At 39.3% G+C, this 26,909-nt stretch overlaps 2 protein-coding genes across 4 annotated transcripts in view; both read right to left on the bottom strand.

Annotated features, from left to right (window-relative positions):
* SHANK2 (SH3 and multiple ankyrin repeat domains 2) overlaps positions 1 to 26,909 on the bottom strand; it is a 324,279-nt gene that overhangs the window by 21,779 nt on the left and 275,591 nt on the right. For 2 of the 3 annotated variants that reach the window (XM_018081844.2, XM_018081842.1), the window contains 4 exons: positions 20,327 to 20,462; positions 17,673 to 17,753; positions 17,292 to 17,300; positions 14,606 to 14,626 (listed from right to left, as the gene is read on the bottom strand). In XM_018081844.2, coding sequence (XP_017937333.1) covers positions 14,606 to 14,626; positions 17,292 to 17,300; positions 17,673 to 17,753; positions 20,327 to 20,462 — 247 coding nt within the window. The remainder of the gene's footprint in view (positions 1 to 14,605; positions 14,627 to 17,291; positions 17,301 to 17,672; positions 17,754 to 20,326; positions 20,463 to 26,909) is intronic. The other variant, XM_018081843.1, reaches the window with a different exon arrangement.
* Positions 2,157 to 8,255, bottom strand: LOC108641228. The gene is made up of 3 exons (XM_018081845.1): positions 8,219 to 8,255; positions 7,741 to 8,127; positions 2,157 to 3,369 (listed from the first exon to the last, which is right to left on the bottom strand). The coding sequence occupies exons 2-3, from the start codon at positions 7,817 to 7,819 to the stop codon at positions 2,510 to 2,512; spliced, it is 939 nt and encodes a 312-aa protein (XP_017937334.1). The 5' UTR covers positions 7,820 to 8,127; positions 8,219 to 8,255; the 3' UTR covers positions 2,157 to 2,509.

Raw genomic sequence — 26,909 nt, 5'->3', positions numbered from 1 at the left:
ATGTCTAGCTAAAGCACTTGGAAATGGAAGAGGAGAGCAGGTTAAAGATTAAGCTGCTTTGCAAGGAACTCTTTAGTGCTTCCTTGCATGGCACTTTCAACTGCAGCACTGCTACATCTTCTTTTTGCTCTGCTGCCTTTAGTCAGGAAGCAAAGGTGGAGTGGAGGTTGTTGTTTTGAGACTACAACAAAAAAATTTGAAGCCATGGAAGTAGCCAGTACGTGAGAACGAGACTGGTTCTAAATGGTAGCAGCTACATGGCGGGTCCTGAAGAGCAAGTCAAATTCTTAACATCTGGCCACAACTGCACCACCCTTCTGAAGTGAAAGCACTGTGCAAAATAAAAAACATTCTCACTGCATTATCAAACGTGCTAATTAGGCCAAATTGTCTGGCTGAATTGTACTTAGCTTAACTCAAACTCATCCCAAAGAAAGAAGATGTAAACATTCTGGGACAAACCCTGTGCTTTGAACTGGGCTGTTCACATCCACAGCACCAGTGTGCAAACCACTTATGCACCAGAACCAGCTTGTTCAGAAGGCCACATGTACTGGAATAATTTGCCAGGTTTACTAATTAGCTTCTCTCCCAACCTTCTTGTGACCTCGAATACTCTGCAGCATGCATTTCTTGCACCAGTGAGAGGGAAAAGCTTACAAGCTTGTGCTGGAAAGTCTCTGAGGATAACTTTACAAATAGTTCTGACAAAAGAGATATTAAAAAAAAAAAAAAGCCACAAAATAGATGCAAAAATTGGCACCTGGTGTGAAGTGTGGCCAAAGAAGCCCACCTCCAATGGCATTTTTACAAGGAACTCATCTGGATGGAGGTGAAAGGGAAGAAATATTTGGTAGTGGAAAAAGCCCACACTGGAGGTTGGCCATGCCAGATGCAATTTCATCCTTAAATCGGTCATTTAGCAAAGTACAGCCACAAGCACACACGCACACACACTTATACGGGAGCAATTTGTGGCTGACTGGCAGAATAACAAAATATGATCTGCTTTATCTTGAATAACCTCACAGAAAGACAGGGAGGAAGAGTCTATGTCTCACTGGACAGAGAGCACAGCTCGGTTGTAATCATAGAAGAGGATTTTTAAGTCTATGGTTGTTCTCTAGTATTTTCCATTCATCACTGCTTTGCCATATAAACTCTTCTGAACGTTCCTGAGAAGTTACAACGGTGTGTTGAGAGTCAAACATAGGAGCCATGCTACACCTGTGAGAACAGGTCACCACTGCTCAGGGGGCTCCTGGCAACAGCATCCTTTCAGAGAACTGTCAGGGATACCACATGGAAAAGCCAAGTCTGATGCCTCTGCATGCATATAGCAGTTTGAGTGCCACTAATTTAAATTCCCCCGAGAGAGGCAGCACCAACAGATATAAAATAATTTATTGCAAAGTGCGTTTCCATCTACCCTGTGGGTTACCAATGGGCCCCGTGCTCTGCTCAGGGTGCCAGCCCTCAGAAAATTAGATGGCCTAAAGGCACAGGAAGTAGTTGTGTTTTATCAAGATGTAGGTCGTCTCTGATGAGAAGCTCTTAATCACAGACAGAGGAGCACAGTACCCAACAGCATGTCATGACTTTTACATTCTCAAGAGGTCTGGCTGCCAGGCAAGTTGCTTTTTTTCTTTTTTTTTCTCTTTTTCTTAAATAATTAATATCTCTGCTAATTACAGGGGACAGTCTCCTCCTAATAGATTTGTTGCAGGAGATGGCTCTTATCCCCGTAGAACACATTGCTTAGTGACTCCTGTTTCCAATCCCCAGACTCTCTCAGAGGAAAAATTATAATGCTGCCCATCAAGCCACCAGATCCATCATGAAAGGAACTTTGAAAACGAGAGCCAGGTGCCTAGATAGATCTGGTGGCAAATCACTATACAGCCCCCAAAGGAGAAATATGAGGTATGATCCTGGCAACATTACTTATTGTACGACATAGCCAAGACATGTGGATTAGCTCCACCGAGGGTCTTAGAAACTGAGCTGGTCAGACCCACAGAGGATAAGAATGATCATGATCCGGTACAGGCTGACCCCAACACCTCAGGCTGGCATGCCAGAAACACCAGGCAAAGACTGATCGAACACAGTTTTGGAGGCGAGTATTGCGAAGACCTCTATACTTACCACCAAGTCCCGAGTGCTTGCTCAGAGGGGATGGGATAATGGAGAAAGAAAACTCAAAAAACAGCTGCCTCAAGAAATGACTTGTATTTGTAAGAAAAGCAATGAATGCCTGGCACAGAGTAAAAAAATGCTCGTATGAAGTTAAAGTGAAAGAACAGAGGCAAATGTTCTTCAAATACCAGCAGCACACATAGTTAACAGTGCAAATATAAACTACAAAATGTTAGACTAATCTAGTCAGCCAGAATACAATGTTAGCCAATGTAGGAAATGGTTGAAACTCTGCCACCAGTGGCCTTATGGCTAAGAATTAAAAGGACAGGCACATTAAAAAAAAACCTCTAAAAACCTTATGGAATGGTTATTTTTTCTTCCCTCCCCCTTTTGCCTGGCGTGGAGGCATGGGCAGCGAGGCCCTCTCGGTTATGGCTCTCTGCAGCCGGCCACTGCGACAAGGCAGGGTGGCCTGCGGCGGGTCTCGAGAGTCGCCTGTCCCCTCGGCCCCAGGTAAGCACACAGTGGAGGATGCCACTGCGTCCTCCCCGGTCCATGTCGAGGCACAGGTCAACTCGACATGGGGGGTGGCTCTTTGGGAAATGCGCGTTTCAAGGACCTGCGTCCTCGGCTGCTTGAGGAAAGCTAAAATCTCTGACAGGTAGTTATGGATGGCTCTTGTGGAGGTAGCCACAATGCCCAGCTGCAGCTCCATGCGGCCCATGGACTGGGACATGAGGCCCATGGACTGTGCATGCTCCCTCTTGATATTTTCCAGCAGCTGCACAATCCTACTGTTGGTTTCCATCAACAGCTTCTCTCCCTCTGTTAGCTGGGGCTGCCCTCTCCAACCCCGATCCCTAGGGACAGGCTCAACACCGCAGCGCTCTTCATTCATTTCATCATTTCCCTCCTCCTCAGGAGAGTCACTTTCAAACTGAGGAGTTCTACTGAGTGACTGATCCCCGGGAGACTGTATGTCCATGGTACACTCCGGAGTCCGCGCTGGCGTCTGAAATCCCTCAAAATCCTCCCCAACGTTGCTGTGCGTTTCAGACGAGGACAGTGGCCACTGCCAGCTCTCTGTGGTCCTGGCTGGTGAGTCTTCATCAGAGGCAGGCACCGAGGATTCCTGTTCTTCGGCCGGCGTGGACAGCAAGCTCCCTCTGTGATGGCTGGCTTGCCCCGAGGATCCAGGAACCTCCCCATCTTGCTCCCCAGTGACATCTGGCAATCAAATAGAGGAGCAACAACCACTGTATCTGAGGCCAGGCAGATGGAGGTATCTACATGCATTGGACAACACATAGAAAGAAGCCAGTTGGGAAGCCAAGAGTGTATGTGTTTGGGCAAGCAGAAGGGTGAACTAAATTTTAGTGACTGCACTGGGCATGTGGCAGTTGAAGTTATTAACCACTTTTAGTACCAATGCACACTGTCCTGTACCCAGAACACACACAGCCGTGCTGCATCCCAAGGCAGGAACTACCAATTCCCCTCAGCATGACTGTGACAGGAAATGTCAGTGAACCTAGCGAAAAGCTCACCTATGCACTGCAGTGGTGCCAGTCAGAAATCCCTGGGACGAGCTCAGGGCCAAGGGTCCAATTGAGCTTCCTGGGGTGCCAGATGTGCTCCACCACTGGCTGAGGGCAGCCCTTTGTTGCTCTGAGGCACTGCTGGCTATCTTCACTTTTGTCCGCCGTCTCACGTCACCCCCACCCCCAGTGGGCTCTCTCCCAAGTCACTGCTGCAGCGCGACGGTGCCTGTCCACGGGGTTTATCCCGCGAGCAATGCCCTCCCCAACATCTGCAGGATTCTCCTTGCTCTTTTCCTCCAAACAGTTGGAAACGCTATCTGAGGGCATTGCTCACCGGGATCTCATCATCTCCTGGAAATGAACTGCGTTTTGCCCTCCCCTGGCTATTCTTCCCTTGCCTGAGGGCACGTGGTGGAAAACCGGGTGCAAGTGCTTCCCTGTGGCAGCTCAGTGTGCAAGGAGGCATTGCTACAGACCTTAAGGTGGAGGATGCTATCTATGTGCTTACTCTAAATCCTCCCCTGTATACAATGCCCTCCCCAAAGGTGAGGAATGGCTCAGCTGTTTGCACCTGCAGCCATCACTGGCTCACAGTAGAGCACCATCTGCCCAGCTCTATTCTTGATTACATGAGGCTGTGGCCACAGCTCTCACCCTTTCCATGCTTCAGATTAAAAAAATGGGTCTGCTTTTTTTTTTTTTTTTTTTTTTTGATGGGGGACAATTTGGCCATCAGAAATTAATCTGGGGCAGTCTGGCTAAAATGTTGTGGTAGGGTAGCCCAAACCCCTGCATTCCCAAGGCTCAGGCAAGGGACAGGTGACAGAAGTGCAATTGTCAGTAGGACTGTGTCCTGAGCAGCAGTGGCTCACCGTTGCTGGCTGTGCTGCTTATACTACAGTGGTCTGGATGCCAGCTCAGTGTCATGCCTATTCTCTGGCATCCCAGTCTCAAAAAAAGTTATTTTTCAAGGATTAATTTCTGCTTTTTGAAATACTCTGTATGCTGCTCTTCAGACCTCGACAGAAGCTGTAAGCTTACATCTGCAAGGTGTTGCTGAGGTCATACTAAATGATAATTTTGGTTCTGTTTATGAGTCGGTAGGGGTTTTGATCGATTTTTTTTTTAATTATTCTATATGGTTTAAAATGAAAGCTCCTTCTCACAGACCCAAGGATCCCTCCTCCCTGTCTACCATAATGTGGTACTCATTATTTCTGCACCCAAGTGCCTCCAATATTATACTGGTCTAAAAGAGATTCTGTGTGACTTAATAGAAAGATGAGTTTTAAGTGCTGAAATAATGGATATTATTTGTGCATTTAGCATATTCACTACTTCAAAGTATTCACATTCAAAGTATTCATATTCCCTCTGGCTGGACTGTCCAGTTGCATGTTTTATGGAAAGTGAGGATGAGACTGTATTTGTAAAAAGGCATGAGCTCCTTATGAAAATGAATTTTAGGGACAAACTGTCATGCAATCATTGGCTCTTCCACTCCATGGAGATTTGAAAGTGACTATATATCAACCTAACTAATAACTGCTTCTTCCTTTGCAATTCCTCTCTCACTTTGTCTAATACAGCCATAGGCATTCCTTCATTAACAAATCTCTCTTTACAACTATAGTGTAGGACCATGCATTATATCTCTGCATTTTCCTATTTGAATACACATGAAAAAAAGCACAAAAAAAGCAGGGGACCTATTTTTACCACACATAGCAAACACACATTTCAGTTAAAGTCTATGGAATCAGTGGGAGATAAGGGATCATATATACTCATTCTGGTAGAGCCACTGGTCATACAAAATGTCTTGGTATTTCTTCTGACATGTCATCAGAAAATTCCCCATATTTGAAAACTGTATTTACCTGACAAGTGTTCTAAGCAGAACCCATCTAACAACTGGCAAGCAACAGAACCAAACTAAACTAAAAGTCAAAAACTGAAGCAAAACAAAATCAAAAAACTCCAAAATCCACACTGATTTATGAATATTTCTGTAAATGGTATCACTGACTTTAGTTTGTTCAGGATCAGAGGGATCACAAAACTTTTGTTATTTGTGCATGTTCACACACTTGCCAGAGGTTTGTGAAGAAAAAAATCCCTGAAAAAGCATAATAAAGTAAATTTTTGCAAAATTCTTAATTCTCTATGAAAATTTATCAGTTGTTACCCTCCTGTTCAGTATTTTCAGCCTTTCCGAGCTGAAAGAACAGCATCTGGCATGGGTGACCAATAACACAAATGACAAAGGGCACAAGCAAAGAGACTGTGAAAAACCCTGGGCATAAAGTTAATTGTGGAAACTCTTGGCGAATACTTCTGAATAATGAATACATTCACAGGTTTTAGGTTAGGTTGGTAAACTTGGCTAGCAATGAAAAGGAGGAATAATCATAACTGTTATTGCTTGTAACAAGGTGTTCAACACTTAGTAACTGTGGGTTCTGGAAGCTTTGTGAAGCATTGACATGGGGCACAAGGAACTGAGGGTGCACTGCAGGTATGGCCTCTAGTTAAACTTGGGAAAACTGCCTGAAGGTCAATGGCTGACACCACCTTGATGTATGTGTCTGTCTCTGCCCAAGAAATCCATTCCTTGATGACCAAAAATTGCCTGAAGTTCAGGGTGCATCTCGGTCAGATGGTTGCACCAGTGCCTAGGCTGATGCTGTGGAAAAGGTGTGCCAGGGGCATTGGAAAACTTGGTTCAGCCAGAAATTGTCCTATGTTTGAACAGCTGCTGACAGAAGGATTGAAGCTGACTGATAGAGTGACCTCAACTAACTGCCTTTACCTCCTTTCCTTGGAAAAGGGATGACTTCCAAAAAAAAGAGAGACAGGGCACTACAATTGTCAAGTCAAAATTGTCCATGAGAACATAGATCAAACTGTACACCACCACTGTTGATCTTACTTGCTTGTTAATTTGCTCTAAAAAAATATTTCTCTTTTCAAAGCTTAAAATAGAGTGGGTACAAAGAAGTTCAGCTTCCTTGGGTGTGAAGCAAAAGGAAGAAGTCAGATTCTGTGACTTTTTAGTCATTTCCACACCATTCCTATGTGCAGCATTTTGCTCACAGGGATATATCCAGGCAAAATAGGTCACTTATGTTTATATCTACTGATAGCAGCCACCAAACTGGCAGTCTCCAAGGTTCATGTTCCTAACTTTATGTCCGTTGCTCTGCCAGGGCATGACTCCCATTTTGATCCTTAAATGACCAAGTAATGGACTCAGAAGGGGTAATTCATATGGGCTAAAGGGAATGGAAATTCTGGAAGTCAGTGACCCCACTGAACTTCAACTTTAGTAGTTGATCACTGTGACTACTATGCAGCTATTTCCTAAAGTCCCATGGGACTCACAGGTTTCTGAAGACTTTTTTGTTTTGTTTTGTTTTGTCTTACCTCACTGATTCTGTTGTGTTTAAAGAAAAAGGATATCTGGTATTAAAGTGGTCCCTGTAATAGCAACTAGTGAACCTCCATCACAGTCCTGGCTATCTTCCTTTCTGCCCTGGTAGACAGGTTCTCTGTTTCTGCAGCAGAGCCTGGAGCTGCTCCCTATCCAGGTGTTTGCCCTGGGCTGATACACAGCTTGGTCTGATGTGGTGGATCAGCAACTGCTCCTGGAGGCCACAGGAGAAGCTCCATGTGTGCCTGCAGGGGTGAGCTGTGTCTGCCTGATCCTGCCCTGAATATGGTGACTAGAAGCCAAGTTTATTCCAGCCTTTAGGTTCATGAATACGTCCATTATTTTGGAGCACTGCTATACTATGCTGTCTCCTTTGTACCACAACATTCATTACCAGTGAGAGTCCTTTATGCTGGTTATTAGACATATTTAGGATTGCAGCAATTTTGGGTGGAGGTACACAGAACTAAACACTTGATTGATCTGCAGGGGTAGAGGACTGAGTCAGAGGCCAAGAACAGAGCAGGGCTTTGGATATACAGAAACTTTAGAGACATCAGAAGTATTTCTTTAACTTTTGTTCACTGAAGAACATTTGGGACTTATGCCTGTATTATGCCTTACCTGCCACTTGAACTGGCAGCTGATCCCTCCCCTGAGATGTGCTGCTCTTTAAGAAGCCCTCCTTTTGAAATCCCACCATTCCTGTTTCACCTCTGCTACTGGATCGTTGCCTTTTCCATTATCTTTCCTTTTCAGATTGCCCACCAGCAGAGCTGCACGTGAGGGGTGGGGCACCGTCTTCCTGCTGACAGGTGGGTGGAGATGTTCCTTGGCCACACCAAGTGGGCCAGGAGCTCAACAACAGCGGGAACACAGTTGGAGAGCTTCCTGGGACCTGCCTCTGCTGCTCTGGACCTGGGCCTCTGTCTGTATCTGCATCATGCCTCCTGGGGTGGGTGCATTTTTCAAAGTGCTTAGGTACCAAGGTGATAGGTGCCTTGTAAATACCTAAGATAGATACAGACAGAAACTGTACCAGGTGCTTTATTCAAAACTTCATACAATGCCAATTGCACCTCCGTGCTGTAGTGTCACCCACCTGGTCTAGCATCTGCAGTCAACCACAGGCAAATATTTGGCACATGCATTTTTTTCCTTTTGAAAAGTGATGGGAACACAGGACATTCATTCTTCCTTGGTGTCAACAGCTTTGGGCATATGGCCCTTAATGTCAGGTACTGCACATGCACGTTTTGTTCCATCGCCTTCCCTAAATACGAGTTTGAAGGTTTAGTTTAATATCTTTCATCAGCTGATAAAATTTGTCCACAATCTGCAAAAATGGGTTACTAAAAGGGTAGTCTTCGCATGTGCCTATTAAAAATGGATAGAGATTCATTTAAACTGCATAAAAATATGGCTGTGGTGTTGCTTTTATCTTATGGATTAACTTTTTTTACCCAATTTCTTCTATTTTTAACTACAAGCCATTTGATTTTGGTATGAAAACCAGCAGTGATTACACATGTAATTAAGTTTCCAAGTCTGAAAAAAAAAGCAGCATCTAAAACAAGCAGGTGCAATTATTTACACTGCATTCCTTCCAGGTTTTTTTCACTTCCCATATAATGCAAAAGAGCTTGCCCTGCTTAGTTTGTAAAACAATAGCTGGGAAGTAACTTTCTAAATACTTGGGGGTGAATGTCTGTGGGTGGGAGAACTATGTAAAGGACAATTTGGGTGAAAGGTCTGGGAATGTGGACTAGGCTTTCAAAGAAGCAGATAGACCAGCTTTCCAATATTAATGGGGTGGCAGCAAAAGATGAGAACCTAATGATTTCCAAAGAAAGCTTGGTCAGACTATAGAAGATCTTTTGATGATGTTGCTTGTCATAGAAGCAACTGCACCTGATGAGTAAAACTTCAGTGTTCCTGAGGAAAAACAGGTGACTCCTATTTGGAGATGGTTAAAATTGGATCTCTGATACATCAGCTGTGCCCACTGAAAATGAATGGCTTTCTTTTGATCTATTAAAATAGGATTAGATGTATAAAAATTCATCAAAGACCAGAAGTAGGTTAAGTATAATGAGGCTTTCAACACACCACTAAGCATTTAAAGACTAAGCTTAGCTAAAGCATTGATTCAGAGTAAGAATATTAAAGGTTAAGGTTGAAATCCAAATTTGTTGTTTACGATCATATTCAGAGAAAAGAAACAAGTTCAGCCTACAGTTATGTCATATAAATGTATAGTTAAAAGTACACAGAAATGGAATGGTCCGAGTTTTCATGTAGACAATTAGGTTACTCCTAATACTCCTCATAAATTTGCCACCACATTTTAACCTGGAATGAACTTCTTCCAGCCCCACCTCAGAGGAACAATTTGCAGGATTGTGCTTAAATCACACATTTACCACACTGTGAACAACAGGCAGAGAATATTACTTTAGCAGTCAGCTTGATGAGGAAATAACAGAAGTGCTTTGCAATACAGTCAAACATATAAGGCACTTGAAAAACTTTCCTTCTATGAAAATTAAGTAAAAATACTTGTCTGTTCTCTGGGATACTGTAAACTCTACAAAACACTAAAATAAAATAAAAAAAGGGAAAATATAGAAAATAAATCAGTAAAACATAAAAATTGTTTAGTGACTAAAATTAATCATTTAACATTGAGTAAATACCATTACGTGATTTATGGAAATGATTTGTATGTATCAAAGTAAAGAACTATCAAAACTTTCTTGAAAGAAAGTCTTATTTGTGTTTCTAGGGCTGAAAATTGCTTCACATTAGTACACACAAGTCACATTTACACATTATAATCACACTATGAAAAGTAACTTTAAGGAAGGCAGAAAACTGATATGTTCAAATTCTTTCAGAGATACAATTTTCAAGTACCAGCTCTTTAACAGTATAATCAATTCATGAAATAATTATACAGGCATTTAAAATACACCTGCAATCCTGAAGCCTTACAATTCAGCCTACCTTGAAAGAGGAATGGTCATTGTCTAACAGTGGTTTCTGTTCAAGAACAAAAACAAAGCAGAGAATATAGTCAATACCCACTCCTATCCTGCAAGCCAGGTGGAATTTAAGTGGCAATTTTATGTTCTGTTTAAGAGACAGCATTTGAAAATTTGGCCTAGTCACAAAAGAAAGACAACCAACTGAAAGAAACCAAAAAGAAAGTGGAGGACTTAAGACACTTGCAGCCTTCTCTGGTCTTACACTTACTCTCACACTTCCACACCGAGGGGAAAAACCAAACGAACTATGAGGAATTATCTAAAACCATTTATTTTTAATTATATTAGAAATTAATTAACATGGATATATGAACATTTGAAGGCAAAAGAAAATGTAATAGCAGCAAAGGGAGTTTTGAGATGAGGGAGATAAGTCCTTCATCTCCCTGGCTCCTGAAAAAAAGAGAGAACACATTAAAAGTGTTGAAGGAGTTTTTCACTACCCTAACTGTGCCATGTTGGGAAACGCATGCAATTTTAACTTCTCCTCGAGCCTTCATGATTTTGAATATGGGCTCAGATATTAAATTGATAATATCTGAGCATAGCAACACTCACATAAGTCAACGTATTTAATTCGTCTCTTTCCAAATGCTACAAACCCCACATTTTCTGTAACACTTACAATTCCTTTTCCAACTTCTTTTATACCATTGTCTTGTTTGGCTGATGCAGAAGGATTTTGAAAACCTTTTCAATTACTGTCCTGTAGTAAAGAAAAACAAGTATCATGAAAGAGCGCTACACACTCCAGAATAAGCTGATAAATTCAAAATAATACTAGTGTACATGAGAACACCCACACAGGGATTCAACCAACCCTCTCAGGATTCCCAGAGCTTCCAAAATATTAGTTAAAGCTGCCCACCTCCTGCAACATAAACCCTGGTTTGAAGAAGTTTTTAGTTCCAAGAGTTACCTGTTAATTTTAGATTCTGTGGCACAAGTTGTTAATCAGCACATTGCCAGTCAAGTGCCAAACTTTTGCTGGTGGAAAACATAGGGTTAGCGCTGTTCCCTTTTTGAAACTTGCCAATTTTCAATACTTTTCTCTTACGAAGTGTTTTACCAGTACTCATGTTGTAGCCACAGCCCTAATCCTACACCTTCTTCCTGTGGACTCCCCATAAGTTACACTCCAAGTTGTAAAATCTCACTACATCAGCAAAAAAAAGGGCTGGTATACATGTACTTCACAAATTCCACCCAGAGTCACTGCTTTCTACTTGTGATAAATGATAACCCAATGACAACCTTTTCCTCATCACTACATTGCTGTCTTATTACAATTTCAAATAGGTAACGCAAATCAATTACTTACACGGGCAACCTTCAAGAATTCTTCATTAAGCCTGATGCCTTTTGCTCTCATCTTCTAAAACACAGTGTCTGGTGGAGGTCAGAAAACCTTCTTCCTACAGAGAAGCACTGCAGATGCTGGAAACTACCACAGGAGTTGAGGCTGTGAGTGCTGTAAAAGTTCCTTTGGTGGTATTCCCATTGTTTTCCTGCAGACAAATCTCCATCATCAACTCCACCACAGTGAAATAAAGAAATGATTTTTGAACCAGACGACTTTAGGAGTGGTTTCTTCAAACATAACAGAACACTGTAAGCTAATCCACTGTTTGGCATTCATTTATATATATTTGCTCTGCAATTTCATTGTTTCAGATGCCATTGGAATGTGCCTCCTTTGAAACAATGGACAACAGGAATGGGATGAAGTGTGGACACTTACTGCAGACAGAGCTAATAATATTTCTTTTGAATGCCATCAACTGATATTTTTCTATTCAAATTCCAGTAAAGACTTGATGCCAGCTAACAATATTCTGTGTTGATGATATCACAGTTATTCTGTATCTGTAAGGTGGTGATAGACTCTAAACTCTTCAGAGGAGGAAAATCCTATATTTATATTTGATACTGTAGCCCATATCAGACCCCAAAGACCAGTATCAACACACATATTTCATCAGTGTATGGTATATATTAATGTTTTATATTGATTACCATAACAAATCTAAGAACAAACCAAACATCATCCCTAGCCACAACTGAGATTCATGTGACACTGCCAGTGGAATATCTCTTAATGGTGAAGAATTATTTATCCTGTCATTCCCATTTTGCTACAAAAATTTAGCCTGCTCTAGTCTTAATTTTATACTTTCTCTTAGAGAACTTTATATCAGGCATTTTAAAATTAAACACTTCAGTTTTCACTGAAAATCCCAGATTATTCACTAAATCAAACCCATTTCCTGTCAGGAAAAAAAGAAAAAGCTTAGGAGCAGGATGTTTAAATAATGTTTAAATAATGTATCTAAACATTTGCAGGTCTTAGTTTATGGATGTGTTCCTTAATGATCACATAATTTTAAAATTCTCCATCCACAAGAAGTTATTGATTAAACAAGTCAAAGCAAGAACTGAAGAAAAAAGCCCTTTAAAGGCAAGCTTTTCACCAGCTGCATAAACTTTCTATGAACAGAGTTAAATTTATTTTAAAACATTAATTTTGAAACTCAAATGATACCCATTTTGAAACTACAATGATATCTATTTTCTCCAGTGATGACGAAAATTATGACCCCAAGTTTTCCTTTTAATGTTTAATTTTCAGAGTATTTTTAAACCTTCATTTAAATTTGCTGCATGAATATTCTGGTTATTCTTCAGTATTAATGGAATTACATTTTAAGTGCTACCTCCAACAAATTGCTGCTACAACTGTTAGTTTACATGTTGCCACGACTTACTCATTCTTGGAATTTACAATCTTTAGAATTCTTGGAAAACTACAAATCACAAATGAAAGAAGAATGCCTCCTCCCCATCCCAAATATCCCACAAAACCCAGAAGGTAGTTTGACTGTTGAAAACTTCACATACACATTTTAAAGTTGGAAGCTATCCCTGAGTCAGGCAACTACTACAAGTCAGTGGCACAAATGAAGCACCGCTAAATTTTAGTGATTCATGCTATGCAACTGCATTAAAATGACAGTACTGCCCATGCCATGCTGCTCCAAACCTAAAGATTTTATTACCTATCTTTTTAGACACAACTATCATATCCTGAATATAAAAAGTACAGCCTATGTCCTTCTCCTCTCCTGTCCTCCCAATGAACCAGAACCCATCTCCAGAGACAACCAACAAAACCAGTCAAACAGAACCACAGAAGCCGTTATTTTTATCTTATGTCTCTCTTGCCTCTGACCCAGAAAACTGAATTTTGAGTTGACAGAAGACTCTACAATAACAATGCAAAGAGTTTTTTTATATGCTGCCAAAATATATTTTTCAGTAGCCATGTGGTTTATTCTCTGAATGGAGAATGGCAAATATCAGTAGGTGGAACCTGTTTTAATGACCTGAACGGAGGTCAGGAAAGAGCAGAAAAATAAAGAGTGGAAAATAAACCAATTTTGTCCTATTTAATGTTAAAAAGGAAAAGCTTCCCTGTTGAGAGAAGACACTGCCTACAGCCTAACTTTCCTTTCCATGACACTGACCCTTGTCCAAGAGCAGGACACAGCCTGTTTTTCCAGCTACCACCCAGGGTCTCAGACAGGTTTGAGGCTCTTCCTCAGGCCAGACGGCATGAGAAGGTGGAGATGACACGGTCCCTGCTCAGGAGAGCTCACAATCTAGGAAAGCAAAATGACGTATAGGAGCATGGAAAAATACAGCTCAACACAAACAAATTCTGCATAAACGTATGTACATTGATAAAAGCTCTTCAAATAGCACCACTACTTCTACCTGCCCCTCTGCCTAGCCATCAGTGCTTGGATGGTTGCTTAACAGGGATCTAGGGAAAGTGAGTCTTTAGGAGAGATGTCAAGGAGAAGATTTTATGGATCAGTCCAGGGAGGGCACGCCATGCATACGGGACAGCGTGGGAGATGTTATGTTGGGAATTAAAAATTGTGCAGAGCAGCATTTTCTCCAGGTCAAAAGCCCAGGTGTTGTGTGCAAGATCCCTACTTCCTGAGACAGAGACAGCATGGTTTTATGGGAGTAATGTGTGGCCACTAAAAAAGACAAGCAGAACCACTAATGTAGGACTACACTGAGGATGTTACTGGCCACTACCTCTCCGTGGCTGCCAGTGAGCACAGTAACTGTGAGGAGATGAGATGGAAGGGTTTGGAAAAGAGTTGGATACAGAGAAGGAAAAAAGGCAAGATGAAGGAAAGGAGACAAAAGGAAGAAATGTGGGGAGTATTTTCAAATGTGGTCTTCTGTTTGAGTTCTTAGCGTGTTTGCAATTTATTAACTAAATAACTAAAAAACATATATAATAATTAATGTACATTTGACACCATAAAATAAACTGGACCATATGCCAACATTTACATTATGTTATTATCCTTCACTATGGAAAGGTGAGAAACAGGTTAAACAAGAGACAAAATGCTTCCCCTTACCCTTCTTCTTCCGTACTGAAGCTTGGAAATAGAAAGGGAATGAACTGTGAATCAATTCTGAAGGTAATTTTTTATATGCTAAATCCTTGTCTGTCATTTTAAGCATAAACATTATTCTTCCATCTGAGATGTCAGTCTCTCCCTGCTCCCCTCCACTAAACATGTATCTATCAAAACACAGTAGACAAAATCTGCTTTTGCCAAGATGTTTATCAGGGTTTGTATTAAGAAATTTCTCCTCTGCAGGTATTAGGGACACATGTACAGTTAATTTTTTTTTCTGAATTTTTTTTCAAAACAGTAATTGGGGCAACTTATTGACACCAGGGCTTTCAAACTATGACAATAGGGTATTTTCAAATCTTTGCAGGTTGAAGGGGAAAGGAATCATGAGCACAAGTTATTTGCTATCTTTGGGATCAATTAGTTTAAAAGAGAACAACTGAGATGGTCTGCTCAGTGTTATGAAGAACAGGATAGCTAAAAACACATCAATAAAACTGTAAGTAGCGTTCAGAGCCAGGCAAAAGAAGTAACTGTAATGACTACAAGATGTATAATTAAAAAAAAAAAGTTGTTTAGCTCAACTAGGAGACATTACAAAACTATGTACTCTAAGGGAAAACAAGTGGGGAATTTCTACTTTTCTTTCTATTACATAACAAGGGACATTCAATAAAATTAAAAGCATCACATTTAAAACCAATAAAAAGGAAATACATTTGTACACAGCACATAATTAGCCCATGGAATTCTTTGTCATGAGACGTTATTGAGACCATGAGCTTCTCCAGTTCAGAAAAAAGGATTACACATATATATTGATGAGAACATCCACAGAGTTCATTTATAGATCTTTCCTATTTAGTTTGCATATACATGTTATGAAATAAATGCTTATTCATTAGTTTAACGGATATAAAAATGTGGGTGTTCTCATAGTTCTCACAGATGTCCAATATATACACATATACATATAGAGATATATAAATTAGAGATAAATACACACATACAATCTGTGGTTCATGTCAGAAGACAACTTTAAACTGATGATAGGGAGAACATTTTCATTTGGGAAGCTTGTTCAGTTGTGCAATTTAGCAATTCTTGTTCCTTCTGATAAGAACCCTTTTACAGGGCAAATATGAAAATAGGTTGACCACAGATTTTATTTATAACAGTAGTTATATTGTTTGCTACGTTGGCAAGGGTTCAGAGTGTCACGCAAGTGCCATTTACAGCCTTATTTAGGAAGAAAACAAATTTATGCCATTCCTATAGCTTTACTAGGGGACATAAACTCCTGGAACATGGTGCAGGGCTATTCTTCAGAATAGCAAACTCTTGCCACTGTAATATTTGCCCTGTCTGGATAAAGATATGAATGGGAAATGTGCTTAAATATTGAGATGTGTCCCATGGCTGCTTGTTAAATGAGTTGTGGTGTTTTCTGCCAGTTGGGGAGAACAAACAGCAGGTCAAGTGCTACAACATGAACTGGGGGTGAGGAAGCTAAATTAGATGGTCCTCACTGCAGGGGGATGTTACTATTAACAGGTTGTTCTACCCCAGGAAAGAGTGCTACCTCTCTCTGCTTTGAGAACAGTATCCCCTATGGAAGATTGAAAAGAGAAATAGAAGAGTATCCTATATTTGAAAGCAATTTGCAGAAGAGGATAATGAAGGGCCAAAAAAGCAAAGTTTTACAACCTTATAGCAAAAAAAAGCACCCAGACCCAAAAAGTGGCTCCAGAAAGAATATTTTACATTTTAAACACAGAAGAAAAATGACAGAGCATTCACAAAGTGTTGATACCTTTAGCTAAGCTCCTAAACTTCCTGACCCAGAAAAATCAAATTTTCTGAGATCTGTTAGAGCTAAATAATCAGACTGTTCAATTTTGGTTTTCACTTGGTTGTTACACCATAGAGAAGACAGTGCTCACTTCAGCCCCCCTCTGTTGGCAAGACCTCCCACTGGACCTGTGTGACTTGACTCCCTTAAAGATGGATGGGGTCCATCTGCCCCAGAAAACACTGACTTTCAGGGGAAAAAAAGTGGCCACAAGGCTTTGATTCCTTCCAGTTGGCCTTCATATGAATCCATACCAGAAAAAAGAAAGATTATAAAATGTAAATATTTAAATCAATGTAGAATTAAATGGAAAAAATGGTTTTATTGTATGATTTATTATCATCTATTACTCTGCAATGAGGGATGTGGTTTGTTTTTATACCCAATTATCACTTGTTAAACACACTGTTTTACTGTTATAGCCATATAGAAATATGCACTGGGTTTTTCTCTGTGTGTATATGATTTATTCATAACATATTTCTTAGTCTAGCTGCAGAAATTCTACTTTTTAATGACCTAACCGGCTAAAACCAGGAAGAAAATACCTTCCTCATTTCTAGAAAATTAAAAATTTCCAAAGAATTATGCATATGTAGGATTGGATGATTAAGCAAAGGAATCTACAGTCACATTTCTTAAAATTAGCAAATAAAAGACTGAATGCTCAATATTTTTTATTATCAATAGAGAGGAATTAAGTTTATATCATGCACAGGAGTCAAAGTGATATCATAATATGCACTTTTTTCAGATCAGCTTAATGAAACAAGTTGAAGTTGAAGCTGCTTTAACACTGTCAGCTTTTAACAACAGCTTCTGGCAGCTTACCTTTATCCACTAATGAGAGGCCACAGAAATTTAAAATAAAACAATATTAGATGAACTGCAAACTCAGAAAGCAAAGCTAACAAAATACGACACGGCATTATTTTTTGTGTGTAGATGTGCCAGACTCTGATGATGCACAAAATGTATCAACATTCTCCTGCGTAGCAGTAAAGGCACAAGTTTAAACAAAAATAATTCATGCGAGTCATGCACAATTTGAACTCTCCAGAGATGCAGCATTCTTAAAACCTTTTCTGTTCTACACACTGTACACAGTGCAGCTCCCTTTAATCAATTTAACACATATACATCTATCTATCTATCTATCTATACATATTTACATTTCTACTAAGCCATGCTTGCCAAAAAACACTTTCTTACCAAGCTCTTCAAGCTCTGAGGTCATTGACTTAGACCGCAGGGTCAGTGCAGTGGTTGGAGCTCGCTTAGGAGGTGGTGGGGCTTTGCATTAAATAGAAAAATACACAGTGTAAGGAAACACCTTCAAACCCTACATTTACATCCACAATTTCACCTCAATTTAAAAAGAATAAGCTACATGAAATAAGGTAAGAATAAATACATACATGCGGAGGAAAAAGCCCTGAGATGCTTTTCCTTTACTGAATTTCTCTACTGTTTCTGGTTTTAGCGTAGGCTGTTTGACACATCCGCAAGCTTTTATGTAACACAGGATACATAGAAACACTTAAAGCTAAATAACTGTGCCCTTCTATTTTCTAGCAGGAAAAAGGCTTCCTAGATGAAGGGCCTCACAGCAGTTGTGCCTCTTCTAAGGCTAAAAACCTCCTGGATAGCAGCCAATCTCTGCCAGATTAATTTAATTTGTGAAGAAACTGTTCAATCTGAGAAATATAGGAAGATTCAAACTGATCTGAATAGTTATGGTGAGTCTAGGGGAAACAGATGATCCTCAGAATAAAGAAGATCTTAAAATATCAAGACGGTCATCTAGCACAGGAACTAAAATCCAGCATGTGCTTTAGAATCCTGAGAACAAATGTTTCTAGTGGTCAGAAAGGAGCTTAACATCCAAAAAGAAAACGGAGACTTCCAGTCAACATCCCTGGCCCTGAGACACCAGGAAAAATTAAGGATTCTCAAGTGTTTTGGTCAATACAAAATGCCTATAGCATTTTGAAAAGAGGTGGCAAAGCAGTTTGAGGGTAAGAATTAAATGAGGTTGGGTATCTGACATCTGACTGATGGCAACAAAGTCCTTCCACACAATTCCAAAGGTACAAAGGCAATTGCCAGGAAACAAGCAAGGCTACAAATTGCCATCAAAAAGGGACAAGATTCAAAGGGGGAAGTGGTTGGTAAATGATGCATTATCACTAGGAATTACAAGATGACAAAGAACTGGATTTGTTTTTATAGAAGCAACTTCCCTTTGGGTTGTAGACAACAGCACTTTTATTTCACTGAATGGTTTGGGTTGGAAGGAACCTTACAACTTATCTTCTTCCACCCCCTGCCATGGGCAGGGACACCTTCCACTAGACCAGGTTGCTCTAAGCCCCATCCAATATGACCTTGACACTTCCAGGGACAGGGCAGCCACAGTTTCTCTGTGAAACTTGTGCCAGAGGCTCACCATCCTCCCAATAAAGAATTTCTCCCTGACATGTAGTCTAAATCTACTCTCTTTAGGTTTAAAGCATTGTCACTACATTTAAGGCCAATATGAAAAATCCCAAAAGGCAGAGATTAAAGGTTTGTTTAAAATGTGTGAATAGTAATTCCAACAAGCCAAAAATAATGCAGGACCATGTTTGGACATGACATAAACATGGCCTTTCCCTCCCACTCCCAAGGTGGGTTTAATTTTATTTGGTTCTTTTTTATTATTATTTTTTTGATAAGCAGTAGATGTGAAGAACATTCCCAGTGTAGACAGAAAGTTTTAGTCATGGACTAGGAGGGAGCCCTGGGCTTCCAGCTCCTCACCCCCTCTTGTGTTGAAGACCCAGGTGTCTGACAGTGATAATTCAAGGAACTGGTGGGAGGAACTAGAATTTTTAAAAATGTGTTACTGCTGTACTAAACACTAGTTAGCAGCAGCAATCTTTCCTGCTTAATGATAATTATGGGGGCCTAATGAATTCCCAGCATAGCTGTCACCTGAGCAAACTGAGGGGCATCTGAGGTGAAGGAAATAGGTAAAATCCATTTTTGTTTCCTTTTTTCTATTTTTTTTTTTTAGTGAAGTTTAAGTGGTGGTTTTTTCATGTGAGGAACACACTGAAATTCTTAAGAGAGTAGCCCAATCTTAGGATATAGGTTAACCCATAATGTCCATTAAATTTAATTAATAACAAACCAAACAAACCCTGGGTTTGGAAAAAAACCCTATCCTGTTTGTACCCAGCCAATTCTTTCCCAAAGTCTTTGTGGCACACAATGTCATACAAACCTCTCTTGGAGAAGCTGTCTTCTCATTATCAGCCAAATGACAGAAAAAGCATCTTAGTGTGTTGTCTGTTGATGAGAGGTGAAGGGATATTCCCTGGCTGGAACAACTCCTCTATTTTAATTTCATGTAGAGGAATTTTCTCATTAAAATGTACTTTTTTTTTCTACCAGAACTTCAGTCTAAACGTATTGCTTACTTTTGTTATTCTTTCTGCAAAAGATGCAAAAGTTCTCAACGATTTCAAGAGATACTCTCATCCCAAGTACATTTGCTATTAACTAATAAAAGATCATCTGTTCTTTGTGCTTTTGTTCTCTCACTACTGCAAGAAATGTTACTACAAGATCCTCAAACATATACATGTACAAAACCCCATAAAGATTAACTTTCATGGCAAGCAGGATGAGAAAATATCACCCTTTTTGTCACTTATTAATGCATAAGCCAAGAGAATTAAATTACTCTAAGTTAAACAAGAATAAGGCATTTAAAAACAAAGTCTATAAATCAGAATTTATAAAGCAGTATTTTCATGCCTATATTTTCTTTTCTGAGAAGCAAAACCAAAAGAGTCCATCAAGAAAAGAGAAGAATGTACCTTTCTTTCTAGCTGTGTCATCTGGATCAAGATTCCTGGTTACTGTGACAACCTTAAGAACGAGGTGATTGCCCCCTTGCCGAATCATGTTCACCACCTGCCTGTGGCCAACTTTCACTACATTCTCATTATTAACCTGCAGAGAAAGAAAAGAGTCTTTCAGATCAAAATGCAGAAAACTTTTTGTTCCAGCAGTTTCAAAAACAGAAGGTGGAAAGGGCAGGAAGGTACAGAATTTCTAGTTACTGTCTTTTAATAAAAATACATATTTAACGAACAGTGGACAGCTGATGAGATGACAGAAAAACAGAGACATCTTTTCAGGAAATATGCAACTAAAGAAATTCAACCAAATCCTCCCCTTTACATATTTTATATACAGCAAATAACATTCTCCTTCTGCAAGTTTCTCATGTCCTGGAAGCAAAGGCAACAGGACCATACCAGGGCAAAAGAAGAGTGGAAAAAGAAGAGTGACCTACATAAAGCCCTGTGGTCATGCCAATTCAACTTCAAACTGCACTGCAACATTCAACTTCAAAATATATATTTTATAATGTAGATATATCTACATTTTCTCAGTAATTCCTAGTGCTCCATCATCCTTTTTGCTGAATAAGTCTTTCCATAATATTAATTAATAGACACAGAAGAAAGCATAGGCATAGAAGTGTAAATAAGCCTGGATAAAAGTAATTTATTTATTCATTCAAGCTATAAGGAGTCACTGGAAGTTCTCTGAAATTTGAAGGATGGCAGCATATAAGATTGAAGTGAGCTATTTGAACACAAAAGATATTGAGGAATGGAAGCAGAGATGCTGCCAAAATACATGCTGGGAAGTTGATCTCTCTCCAAAAATCAACTGACTCAGTAATATTTCACTGAGATCACTCAATGCCTTCAAAATGAACAGTCATTTTCAAAGTGTTTTTAGCTTCCTCTGTTTATTCTGACAGGCTGGGCATCTCACTCTTAAAAGAATTTACAGTTTAGAGCAAAATGTCTCATTAAATATTATTGCCATTTAGAGATCAAACAGCACAAGCAGCCCCACTCCAACTTGAAATTGGTTTTCCATCCATGTATTGAAGGAAAATCTTCCCTTTTTTCAGACTTTAGCTGAGACAAAATGTATTTTAATGAAATAATGTATTGGTAAACCATATTTTTAATAGAATGCTGCAATCAGAAGCTGTCAAGTATGAGCTGTCTATAAGCTTGAGATGCTTTTTGAGATGCTTTTTTGGTTTCATACACAGTGACGTAGGTGTAACACATGCTGAACATCCAGACCTGTTGAGCAGGCAAATATAAAAGTTCTATCATTCTGTGGAGGTGGAGGGTATAAAAGAATATCGATTTAAATAGGACTCTTGCTGCTTGGTTTTATTCTACACCTTCTTAGCATCTGGTATTTAATTCCAAGATATGATATTTATTTAGCTGGACTGATGGCATCTAAATTTAATCTGTCTAAAATACTGAGACAAACAGTTATCCATTTCCTTCCAGTGTTAAAACCTCAACCAGGTAATTCTTTTCTGCAGCAAAAAAAAAAAAAAAAAAAATAAAACATTATGTAATTAAGAATTATGGAATGGATCTACTCTATTTTTGCTGGAATTAAATTTTAAGCTTGGAAGCCAGTGAAGATTACAATAAAATCCCTAATACTGTCAAAAAATAGGGTCCTCCAAGTAACCCAAAAGTTAATATTAATCAAACACATGCACACTTCACTAGTTTAAAGTGATAAATGTGTAAAATTATAAACAGCTTATGCAGTATCCCATCTGTTCCCATTGCTATGTGCAACGATATTTAACATTTAGAGCAGGAGCAAATATATACACAACACATTTCTGAAAGCTGCCTCAGAAACAGAACCTCCAAATCACTGTTTATAGCAGCTTTGTTTAAAAGGCTTGGTTACAAGAGATGGTACCAAAAAGATTTACGTGGCGAAAATAAAAATACTGATAGGAGAGCTGAAGGTTATTTAACTTGAGGAGTCTGCTGAAATACTTGAGAACAAAAGAATCATGAAACCAGCAGAGCAGAAACTCATCTTCATTCTTTAGCACCTCAGGGGGTAAAACTGGAGCATGATTACAAAGCAATAACTTTGGAACTGTCAATAGCTTATAAAGAACTAAATTTCAGAGACATTATTTATTTATTTTACCCTTCTTCAGTATTTTATACAGAAGCCAAATGACTGCAGAAATGGTCAGTAAGTGGTGAGTAACCAGAGTTCAAGCAGGGGTTTTTTGATGGTTTTAGTTTGATATTATTCAGCAAAGATTTTCCAGGTGTGAATAATTTGATGAGTCTGTCTCTCCACTTCCATCTCAATCTTTGGCAGGGGGGAGATGATCACTGCACTCTTCGCAAATTACCTGAAGGAGGTAATTTTTTTACAATCTCTTTAAAACAAGTAAAAAATCAGTAAAAGAAAACAAAATCCCAAACAAAAACTGTAAGAAAAAAAATCTATTTCACCTGTGCCTATTAATTTCATAATCATGTGTGTTCTTGGAATTAATGAAATGTAGTCACATTCTTCAAAATACTAAAAAACTATATTTTTTTTAGAGGCAAAGTGTTTAGAAGGGAGTTCTGTAAACAGTCAAATAGTAAAGTTGGTTTGTAGGCACAAATTTGTGTTTTTCCCTGTTTTCCTGTATCTTTCAGGATATTTTCTGTAATCTTTCATGGCAAAATCTTAAGTTCTTCTTTTACTTCGATTATTCCCCCAAACTTTCCTGCACAGAATTTTTTATCCCATGTCTTTCATAAATAAAGGGAAACAGATAAAGAAATAGATATGTGCTGGGGCTGGTTCTATGCTACATCAATGGCAACTGCTCATGTAACAAGCCAAATACAAGGAAAACTGTCCCTTGGGACAAGCCAAGAATTTCAATAACTCTCCTCTATCCATTCCTGATGCTCAGGAAAAGCCTCAGAATTCTGTATTTTTGAAGATCATACTTTATCACTATTTGGTTAAAAACTGGGCAGTGGGATGGAAGTTACTCTGAGAGAATTTGAGAAATAATTTATGAAATAATATGATCTCATAGACAGAATATCTTTTAAAAATAGCCTAATCTGTAAGCCTGAGCTGTCTAAAGCTGAGCTAAGTTTTGAAGCTTAAAGCTCCAAACCAGAGACTGTGATCAACAACAAAGTTCCTCTTACACAAAGAGGTTTGAACACCAACGATGAAGAGTTCTCTCTCCAACATTTTCTCAAGAGATGATTCAAAAATATGGAGCAAACCAGTGACAAAGACAAGTGCCAGTCACAAACCTCTCTGTCTGTAACATCCAGGTCCACCGCTCTGATGTTATTTTACTGAGAATTTAGTCACAACAACATCTAAAACCCAAAAACCCCCCAAATCACGAAATTTTATTCCAGAATAATGATGTGGATTCCAAGAGCAAAATATCAGTCAGGTAATCAAATTTTTTTATATGTGAAATATTCCCTGCCTGGAGAGCCCTCCTTACAAAAGATGATACATGAACACACATGGATTATCTGAAAATTTTCTTCCTAAAGATTAAATTTACACTTCCACCCCCCAAATAAATGTGTAGTTCCACAACTTAAGAAAATGAAAGTGTATTATTCTTTATAGTAATTATTCCCCACTGAAGCTACAATGAGGTGGGTCCCCATTTTTTTGCCACACCCCATCATCACCACAAAATATTTGATTACAAAATATTTGCTGTGTAAATACATTTATTTGCTTACACAGGCAGATTTAGGACAAGAAAGAACAAATGCTATTATTTAAAAATGTGATTTTTTTTTTTAAAAGAACGAGTTAATGAGATGCTGGGGTAGATTTTGTGGGTATCGGGGCAGGCTGGATAAAAGGATTTTTTTTCAGAAATGCATAGATAGGCAATGGGTTGAAAAAGAATACAATACAATACAATATAATACAATACAATAAAGCAAAATAGTAAAATAACCTGCACATTGTAGGAGAGCAGATGCCTGAGCTGGAACACATTCACCAGAGCAGCCTTCCTGTAGGAAGGTGCAAAAGAAAAAAACACTACAAGAGAAAGAGACCTTTGGAGAGTTTGTTCTATTAATAATTTTTAAAAAATCTTAATTTCTTCAATGCATCGTCCTAATCCTTCCATTACCTAAACATTCTCTCAGTGGAAAAGGTAGTCAGTCATTTTTAACACTTATTAAGTAGACAAAACTCCATCATTCCCCTTGGAATGGCCATTGGTTACAGCTGGGAATGCGCATTCTACCACAAAAAGCTTCTCAGAAGCTCTTTCTTATCCACTGAACTACTTGGAAAAAAACCACAACAAAACCCCAAACCCATTACACACACATTTACAAAGCCCTGCCCACACAGTTTCTAAAATTCACCATTTTTGGTAAATATTTAACACACATAAGCCCAATTACAATTTGCACCAGCAAAATAAATTGCCCACATGTAATTTTGTGGGCTCAAATTAAACTTTTGCATCTCAAGTCCTACACAGGACACTGCCTAAGCCTGTCACAAACCAGGAAGAGTTTCCAGGATTTGTCCTTGACAAGTATATTTAGTGTGTAAAATCCTATTATTTGCTTTATGTTAAAACTTCTAAATTCATCCTAAATGTTGAATGAAACAAGTCCATGGACAGCATGAAGATAAGCAGTCCACCTAGAAAGGCTTCCGTGAAAGCCAATTTTAGCAAATTCTGTTGGCAGCATCCTTTTCCCTGAGTATTCCAGGAAAGGACTGAATCAAAACATCTGCTGATAGAGCTTAGAGGCAAGTTAAAAAGGTCCAAAGCCAAAAGATGCTTTGGTTTAATGGTATTTTATGTGCTTAAAAAATGCATTTAATCACAACTGATATCAAGGTTCATTGTCTCAAAAGCACATGAATTTAACCTGCATCTTAGATTAAAATAGAGAGTAATAATATAATATATAAATGAGTCCCATAATGGCAATTAATTTATGAATTTATCTCTGCAAAGCCAATTACTCCCATCATACCCTAGAAGCTTAAGCAGACAAAAGCAGATGGCTTCAGTCCACCAGGCTCCAACTATTCATTTGAACAATTCCTGAAACAGGCCTTGAACAGTCTCTGGAAAATTCCTGAAAACTTTCTAATAGAAATGGAAAGTTTGTTTTCATTCTGATCTCTAACACAGACATCTCTGAGTGCTATTAGTATTTGACTATATCCCATTTAATCAATTGTAAAATTAAGTGTAAAAGATGCTTCAGAGACTGCGTGGACTCTGTTGACCTTCTGACTCTGTGCCTAAAAGGCACTATTAAAGAAAGAAAAGTTTCACAGAACCAGGGATACAAGGATGTGGAAATTCCAGCTGACATCTTGCAGTAGTAATTTTTTTATAGTAATCCACTTGCTCATAGATTTACCTGGACTGGTGGCCTTAATACGTGGGAGGATGGAAAGAAGATGAAGCCAGTGAGCACGGAATTGGACAAGGTGATCATCAGAGGCAACTTCCCACCTGAACTCTGTCATTCTATGGGGTTTTTTCCAAAGAAGAATTATTATAGGGAAGTACAAACCACCTTTCAGGGAAAAAAGCACATATGAATTACAGGACAAGCATCAAAACCATCTGTAGCACTGCCATGGTGCAAATTTCTTTGCATAAAATGAGATATTGGTGGATACAAACAGGATATAAGATGTCTAAAGGAAAACACCTGTGGATTCACTGTGTCTCGAGGTTTTGTATTCCATCCTGTCACCACATGCCCCCTGTCTGCATACGGGGGGAATGTTGTGCCTTTCCTGCTGCAGCTCTGATGGCAAGGGGAGGTGTTGCTGCCTGGTGCTTGCTACAGCAAGGGTAGTGGGACAGGCTGGAGCACTGTCTCCCTGCTGAAACCTGGGATCTGCAGGGCTGCTCCAGCCAGGCACAGGTTCTTCCTTCAACAGATCCAGGAGTGGCAGAGCTGTTGCCTCCTGAAATGCAGTGTAGATCTGGAGACAGCAGAGCCACCTAGGAAGCGCTCCAGCGTGAGCCGCTTCATCCCTGTGAGTAGCACCAGCACCACAAACCTTCAGTTGCACTTGGGAACATCTATTTCTGAGAGAAGCATTGGAATGAAGCGACATCTCAGATCATAAACTCCAGACTCCTTGGTTGTCATGGCAACTGCATCACATAATTTGTTTCTAAACATTTAGCCAAGCTCCATCTTGGAACTTCTTCGATTTCTTGTCCCTGTTATTCCTTGTAGGCCCAGAACATTTGAAAAGAAGTGGTATTTTTTACTAATTTCCCTCTTAAATGTGACTTAGTTTATATTTATCCTTTTTTTTACTGTGCCAAACTGCCAAAAGCCTAAATAGCCATGATTTCCCCTACTCTCACTGCATTCTACAAACATATCAGGTGGGAGTAGTGTCCTGCTTTGGTTAAAAGTATTTTAACAACTTACTGTCAGAAACCCAAATGGAGCACAACATCTGTCCAGCCCTTCAAAGCCTTTAAAAATTGTTTTTAATGTTCTAATTTCAGTCAAATCAACTTATCAAGATGGTCAG

This window comes from Manacus vitellinus, unplaced genomic scaffold (assembly GCF_001715985.3).
Source record: "Manacus vitellinus isolate BGI_N305 unplaced genomic scaffold, ASM171598v3 scaffold_57_pilon, whole genome shotgun sequence".
Taxonomy (NCBI): domain Eukaryota; kingdom Metazoa; phylum Chordata; class Aves; order Passeriformes; family Pipridae; genus Manacus; species Manacus vitellinus.
This window is presented reverse-complemented; position numbering and strand designations above follow the sequence as displayed.

Bases quoted from the DNA above. Each gene is read 5' to 3' on its own strand.
- LOC108641228 (XM_018081845.1), bottom strand. From the start codon at position 7,819: ATGGTGGGATTTCAAAAGGAGGGCTTCTTAAAGAGCAGCACATCTCAG. The intron at 3,370-7,740 runs GTAAGGCATAAT...TTTGATTGCCAG, and splicing joins GCTGCCAGTTCAAGTGGCAG to ATGTCACTGGGGAGCAAGAT.